The sequence below is a fragment of the Ranitomeya imitator genome, chromosome 1 (assembly GCF_032444005.1).
Source record: "Ranitomeya imitator isolate aRanImi1 chromosome 1, aRanImi1.pri, whole genome shotgun sequence".
Taxonomy (NCBI): domain Eukaryota; kingdom Metazoa; phylum Chordata; class Amphibia; order Anura; family Dendrobatidae; genus Ranitomeya; species Ranitomeya imitator.
In genome coordinates, this window is record NC_091282.1 from 300,400,366 (window position 1) to 300,408,092 (window position 7,727).

The window sequence follows — 7,727 nt, forward strand, 5'->3', positions numbered from 1 at the left end:
GGTGATGATGATTGTGTGTGAGATATATATAGAGTTCTGCCTCGGAGGATGAGGCGACTCGTGTCGGGGAGAAAGCTCCTCTACAAACAGGAAATGCTCTTGAATCTTCTGCATCAGTGAGCTGTATGCGGCTTGTGGGCTGCTCTCAGGACACCATTTGTGGAGCTACTCAGAGAGTTATCATTTCCTGACTGATAAAATGGTTCTGAAATTGTGATATAAATGCACATCCTGCCCACCTGTTTGCTCCACCGATGCCGCATCACATGTTCTCTAATTTCTAAGAGTTCACATTCGCTTTATTTTTGTAAAGCCTAGCCTGCCTAGTAGTGCCATGCCAGCATTGACCTTGTGAGACAATCAGGATGCATGAGCCAGCTAGTGTGTAGCTGCACAGGCTCTGTGCACGGCCGTGTAGGCTCTGCGGGACGCTGTGCTGAGATATTGTCCCCTGTATACAGAGTCGGCATGCCATGACGTATGCCCCTGTAAGGCACATGTGCACATCTGTGTCATATTATGGCTTCATGCAAAGTGTAGTACCGCCATATGGTGGCCCATAAGGTCTGAGATGTGTAATGCAAGCACTGTAGGGTCTTATGACCGCATTAAGGCGCAGAGCGTTGTTCAGGGGGTATCCGCTCACTGTAAATGAAGAGACCCATGCTGAAATATAAAGTTCTTAGAGTTACTTTATTAAATAATGGGGTAAAGAGCTTTCCCTCTTCAACTCCATATAGGTCTACCTTTAGGAAAGCTGGGTGACCACCTATAAGGGCAGTGTTCCAGCTGCTGGATCTATAGAAGTGATCTCTTAGCAGAAGGTGCAATCATATTAATCTGTAATTACACAAAACATTAGATTTATCACTCAGGAATGTGGGAAAGCTGGGTGACAACTGCCGAGTACCAAAAAAATGGAAGCACTAAGCCCTTTTCTCTTGGGTGTCCTTGATTTGTTGCTTAGCAGATTAGATGCTGTGTTTCCCTAGGGTTCCACAGTTGCCGTCTCTCTGCACCTCTGTGTAATGGACTCTGGGGACACCTGTCACCTCCTCCGCCACTGTGTGTTATGAGGAAGGCTCTCCATCATCGGCCTCCCCTCACTCATGCAGCCATAGATGAGATGTGCCAAGGGGGTCTCTGCACCATTTACTGACTTCCATGTAACCGGGCTGTTTCCTTGTTGCCATGACACCTTCTATCTTATAATGAACCTCTTTTCTTGCCCCAGTGTTTCCGACCTGTCTTGACACCTATTGAGGGATGTAGTGAAAGGAGAGAGATTTTCTCTTATTTTCTGCATCCTTATGCCCAGACACCTGGCACTGTGCCAGCTGGGAACAGCCACTGCTTGGGAGGCAGTCTGGTAGAATGAGTCACCGCAGCGAGAGCAGAGAAGTGGGCCAGATGTGTGCATTCCACTAGCTGCCATCCTGCTATGTACCGTGTATGCATATTCTCGCCAAAAGCTACCAGAATGTACAGGAATGTGCAAAAGGTTTAGGCAGGTGTGGAAAAAAGCTGCAAACTAAGAAAGCTTTCAAAAATAAAAATGTTCATTTAGTTTGATCAATTTTGCAAAATGCAACGTGAATGAACAAAGGAGGAATCTAAATCAAGCCAAGATTTGGTGTGACACCCTTTTGCCTTCAAAACAACATCAAAACATCAATTCTTCTGGGTATACTTGCATGTAGCTTTTGATGGAACTTGGCAGGATGTTCCAAACATCTTGGATAACTAACCACAGATCCTCTTTGGATGTAGGCTTGTGCAAATCTTTCTCTTCATGTAATCCCAGTCAGATCTTAAAGGGAACCTGTCAGGTCTCCCATGCCTTCCAGTCCATCACATTCAGTGATGTGTGATTACACTGCCTCCCTAACCAGCCCTGTATAACACAATTAATTTAAATAAATGCATCACACATAAACTACCGACACGCATAAAGGCGTGCAGGAAGTCTATCTCATAGTGGGGACGGCCGTCGGGGTCTCGTTGTCGAGGTTCATTGCACTCTCACTTCTCATAAACCAAAGTATGTACACTCCAGCTCTCAGTACGGTCGAACGTCTCTTTTAGGAGTTGCAGCACTTATTCCTTGTGAATCGCCCTGTACCTGACTGGCCACTTATCTCTATGTTATTCTATACTTTGTCCATCTATTGCTGATGTATATTGTCAGCAATGTGCAATGAAGATCGCCAGCGCCACCATAAGGATGCAGTTGTCGGTGCTGGTCAGTCATATAGATAGCTGTTTGTGGTTTACTTATTATGTGCGTGGTTATATTGGGAATGATAGCAATATCTTGTTATTAAAATCGTGGAAGTATTTCTGAAAAAAATGTTTTCATCTTTTTGGTAATTGCCTCTTAGCCTCAAATTGTAATACATTGAAACTTTTCTTTCCTACACAGCAAACTGCAGACACACCCAGCACCCCAAAGATTATTAAGGACCCCCGTGAGATTGCTTTTCCTTTGCCTGCTGTGTCCGTGCAGCTAACCCCTCTCAATTTGGCCACATTCAGCCCTGAGAACTTTTTGCGATTATCTGAGCACCAATTCAAAGTTAAGCCTGTGCCAACCACTTCATCATCATCCTCATCATCATCTCCTCCTGAAACCAGTCGAGGAGCAGGGTCCAGGGTGTGCTCCACCGTGTCGCAAGTCATCCACGGTGAGTTTCTCATGTCCTAAGAGCTCCGAATCCCAAGGACATGCTGTACACGCTGGATTTAATGTGTCCTTGTTATGTCACCAGTGTCTGAGTCCAATTCTGCTCATTAAAATCCTTACTGTGTATCTTTCCTGTAGAAGAAGCACACATAGATGATTCATCATTCCCACAAACTAACCAACCAACTAAAACAGCAACAGTCACCACCGCACCAGAGGCTTCTCAGTGGCAGCCAGAAGCCGGGACGGGTTTTGCCTGTTCCAGTCACTCCGAAACAGGTAATCAGAAATTCATGGTCACCATTAGAAAAACCTTGGTCACTCCGAAACAGGTAATCAGAAATTCATGGTCACCATTAGAAAAACCTTGGTCACTCCGAAACAGGTAATCAGAAATTCATGGTCACCATTAGAAAAACCTTGGTCACTCCGAAACAGGTAATCAGAAATTCATGGTCACCATTAGCAAAACCTTGGTTCTTACTATCAAACATATAGTGCCTGTGCACAGGTCGTGTATGTGGTAATGTAGGTCATTCCAATGCCATTCACTAGAGTAAACCGCAGTACCTAATACAACCTGTGAACAGGTGTGGCACTATTTTTGGAAGATAAAGCAGCCATGTTTTTCCAATGATCAACGTATCCAGCAGAAACCTTAGCAGAGAGTGATCCACAGCTCCACGGACTAATATTATGAAGGCAGAGGCAGCACTATGTAAAAATGATTTTTTATACACCCTTGCAATGTTTCATCTGCTCCAGGATTCTCTCTCGAACAGCAAAGTCTGGCACATGTGCCGTGTATAAGTGTAAAGTGCTTACAGCAATCAATTGGATTGTCCACTACTGGACACATCCTTCTTAATCAATTCAGGTCCTGAAAATAAACGCAATGGATACTCGCCGCTATTCCCGGAGAGTGATGTAACATTGTCGAGTCTACTGCAGCCAATGAGTGGCTGGCAGAGGTGTAGCTAGGATTTTGGTTCAGGGGGGCGAAGCTTCTGAGTGGGCCCCTAACCAGGTAACCTTGATTATAACTGGGTGACGCACCCAAATAGTGGAGGAGAACCTCAGCAGATGACCGCACTGCTACTGAAAATAATCTCTATACAAAGACCAACATTGATATGGTCAGTGGTAGATACCAGCCCTGAAGAATATATAACAGATCAAAGTGCAGTTGCAGATGGTGACTTACTGCTGACATTCTTTCTGATGGAGTTGTTCACTTTTCCACCTGGCCCAGACCAACACAACTTCTTCCATCCATGACTCGTCTGCAGAGATTACAACAAAGACACATTTCACTTCTCATATTTTCAGCACGTCACCATCTATTCCCAACCTGCACAAAATCCACATCCTGCTGATATCCCAATGCTGCTGCTCTATGTATCCCTATTACTGCACATGCTGTGTGGTTCTCTGTGCCCTCTAAATTCTAAAGCACCCCTCTATAATATAGTAATTCTGGGTGCAAGTGGCCTAGAAAACAGTGCCCACATTTTGCTCCCTAGAAAGTAATAGTGCCCTGTGTGCTCCTTTAATAGTAACAGTAACCGGAGTTCCCCTATAACAATAAGTGTCCACTTTACATTTAATAATGTCCCAAGTCTCCCCCCTGTACAGCTGCCCTATACACAGTATGATGCTCTCTTATACATAACATAATGCCTCCTCACAATAATGTACCCCCACACAGTATACTGACCCCTTAGTAGCCCCCAAACTGCTTGATGGCCCCAACACTGTGTGATGGCCGCTTCACTGCAATCCCCACACTGTATGATGGCCCCCTAGATAGCTTCCATATAGTATAATGTGCCAGATAGTCCTCAATATAGTATAATACATTCATCATAGGCCTGTATAGTATAATGCATTCCCCATAGGCCTACATAGTATAATGCACTCCCCATAGGTCTGTATAGTATAATGTACTCCCCATAGGCCTGTATAGTATAATGCACTCCCCATAGGTCTGTATAGTATAATGCACTCCCCATAGGCCTTTATAGTATAATGCACTCCCCATAGGTCTGTATAGTATAATGCACTCCCCATAGGTCTGTATAGTATAATGCACTCCCCATAGGCCTTTATAGTATAATGCACTCCCCATAGGTCTGTATAGTATAATGCACTCCCCTTAGGCCTGCATAGTATAATGCATTTCCCATAGGCCTGTATGGTATAATGCACTCCCCATAGGCCTGTATAGTATAATGCACTCCCCATAGGCCTGTATAGTATAATGCACTCCCCATAGGCCTGTATAGTATAATGCACTCCCCATAGGCCTGCATAGTATAATGCACTCCCCATAGGTCTGTATAGTATAATGCACTCCCCATAGGCCTGTATGGTATAATGCACTCCCCATAGGCCTGTATAGTATAATGCATTCCCCATAGGCAACCTGTATAGTATAATGCACCCCATAGGCAGCCAGTATAGTATAACGCACCCCATAGGCAGTCTGTATAGTAAAATGCACCCCCATTAGGCAGTCAGTACAGTATAATGCACCCCCATAGGCAGCCAGTACAGTATAATGCACCCCCGTTAGGCAGCCAGCAGAGTATAATGCACCTCCATAGGCAGCCAGTACAGTGTAATGCACCCCCATACGCAGACTCTATAGTATAATGCACCCCCATAGGCAGCCAGTAAAAGTATAATGCACCTCATAGGCAGCCTGTATGGTATATTGCACCCCCATAGGCAGCCAGTACAGTATAATGCACCCCCATAGGCAGCCAGTACAATATAATGCACCCCCATAGGCAGCCAGTACAGTATAATGCACCCCCATAGGCAGCCTGCATATTATAACGCACCCCCATTAGGCAGCCAGTACAGTGTTATGCACCCCCCATTAGGCAGCCTGTACAGTCTAATGCACCCCCATTGGGCAGCCTGTATAGTCTAATGCACCCCCATTGGGCAGCCAGTACAGTATAGTGCACCACCATTGGGCAGCCTGTACAGTATAATGCACCCCGAAAAAAAAAAAAATCCAATACTCCCCTCTCTTCCTCCTTGTTCCTGCAGTGCTCTGAGCTCCCGCTCATCTCCAGACCACGGTTGCTGAGTACTGACGTCATCGTGACCCCCCTGTCAGTGTTGATGTCGGTGTCGTCAGATGCTGACAGGGGGATGATGGGAGAGGGAGCGTAACGCTCCTTCTCTCATCAATGCGGCTAGCTGCATGGGCATCCAGCCGATACAGTTGACCATGCGATAACAAGCAGGGGGGCCCACTGTTGGCACTGGCCCCCCCACTGCCTCCTCAAGGGCCCCATAGCGGCCGAGTGGCAGAGCAGGGAGATCGATTTTCCCTGCTCTGCCACAGAATGTAACTGCATCAGCGCAATGTGCTCGCCGATACAGTTACACAGCGTAGCTCCGGGTGGGCCCCCTCAGAGCTCAAGGTCCGGGGCCACTGCCCCCCCCCCCCCCCCTGTAGCTACGTTACTGGTGGCTGGTCATTGTTTTTACTTCCATTGGGGTCCTGAATTGTAAAATATTTCAATAAAGCTGTTGTATAAGAATACTGGGTGTATATCCCAAATATATTGATAATATGTTCCATTATATACGTCTAATCATAGTTATAGATGCACAATAATTGACAATAATTGGCATACCATGCAGCCAAAACTGCAAAAAATAAAAATAAAAAATGTTGCAAAATTCATGTGCAGTTTAGCCAGGCAGTAAACTATAGTGCCTTAATGCATTTATTGTTGTGTGTTTATCATGAGAGAAATTGGATTGCCCTCGTCCTATTTCATAGTAATCTTCACCTTCTCTTGAATCACAGCTTGCAGCTCAAGACCACCTCCTCCTCCAGAACCAAGTGTCCAGCCCAGCAAAGCAGATGGCGCACGAAACAAGTCGAGGGTCCCCCCACATGTGCCAAAGCTCTTCATTCCCTCCTCAAGTGTTTCCAAATTCCCTCCAGAGATCACCGTAACACCTCCAACGCCAACCCTCCTCTCTCCCAAAGGTAGCATCTCCGAAGAAACCAAGCAGAAACTGAAGGTGAGGAATCTCAAGGAAGGAAGGATGAGAATGTTATGGATGGATGTTATCCATTATACTCCAGATTTATGATGGCAGGAAGCCTTGTATCCAGTGCGCTCACGTTTTTTTTTTCCTCTTCTTTTTACAGTCCGTCATTTTATCTTCTCAGTCTGCTGCCAATGTAAAGAAAGAGACTCTGTGTCAGCCAGCCCTTGAGATCCTAGACATCTCAAGTCAAGAGTCATCCCTGGAAAGTGACACAGATGAGGATGACGATTACATGGACATATGAAGAATTTATAACTGTAGCTTCTCAACATCTGCCACCTGAAGAAGTCTGCGTCTGATAGCCACCAGATTGTGCTTGCATGTTACAGTTGCCGGCATGCGGATTGCTTTTGCTGCCAATAAACATACCATTGTACGCCAGTTCTGCACACAGGTTGTGGAGCAGGGTCAGGGCACTGAAAACTGTACATTAACCCAAAAGGTCTTGTAGCTGATGCTGTTAAGTGAATTAAGGTTCAAACTCTGAAGATTTAGGAGGAAACTTTATCAGGAGTGTTCTGCAGCTCTACCCTTGGTGCTGAAAATGGGACTTTTGTATTGGTGGGGTCGCTGGAGCTCACAGGCTTTGCCTTCTTTTAAGGTCCATTTTTTTTTATTACATAATGTGACGTTTGTAAAATAAAAGATAAATGTATATGAAAAGAAATTTGAGATAAGATTCCAAATGAACAGATAAATGTTGCACATTTTTGTACAAAAAATAAAACAATTCTATAATTTTCACGAGTATTTTGTGGCTTCGGCGTCTCCCTTGACTGAGTACACTGGAGATGAGGCAGAGTGTTCTCAATGCCCAGCCTTACGCTGCTACTAGGATCTGTAAGGGAATTGTAAGGACTCTTGCCCAGAAGAAATAGGGGCTGATTCATCAAACAGTTTGCACCCGGAATCTGGCATAAAACTATTGGAAATGTCACAATGTTTTTTTTGCTCCAAAAAT

General features: G+C 45.2%; 1 protein-coding gene across 6 annotated transcripts in view; it reads left to right on the top strand.

The window, feature by feature from the left end:
• Positions 1-7,506, top strand: part of CABIN1 (calcineurin binding protein 1) — a 310,182-nt gene extending 302,676 nt beyond the window's left edge. For all 6 annotated transcript variants that reach the window (XM_069757196.1, XM_069757237.1, XM_069757215.1 and 3 more), the window contains 4 exons: positions 2,423-2,684; positions 2,822-2,962; positions 6,516-6,736; positions 6,867-7,506. In XM_069757196.1, coding sequence (XP_069613297.1) covers positions 2,423-2,684; positions 2,822-2,962; positions 6,516-6,736; positions 6,867-7,010 — 768 coding nt within the window. In that variant the 3' untranslated portion in view covers positions 7,011-7,506. The remainder of the gene's footprint in view (positions 1-2,422; positions 2,685-2,821; positions 2,963-6,515; positions 6,737-6,866) is intronic.
• The last annotated feature ends 221 nt before the right edge of the window (positions 7,507-7,727 follow it).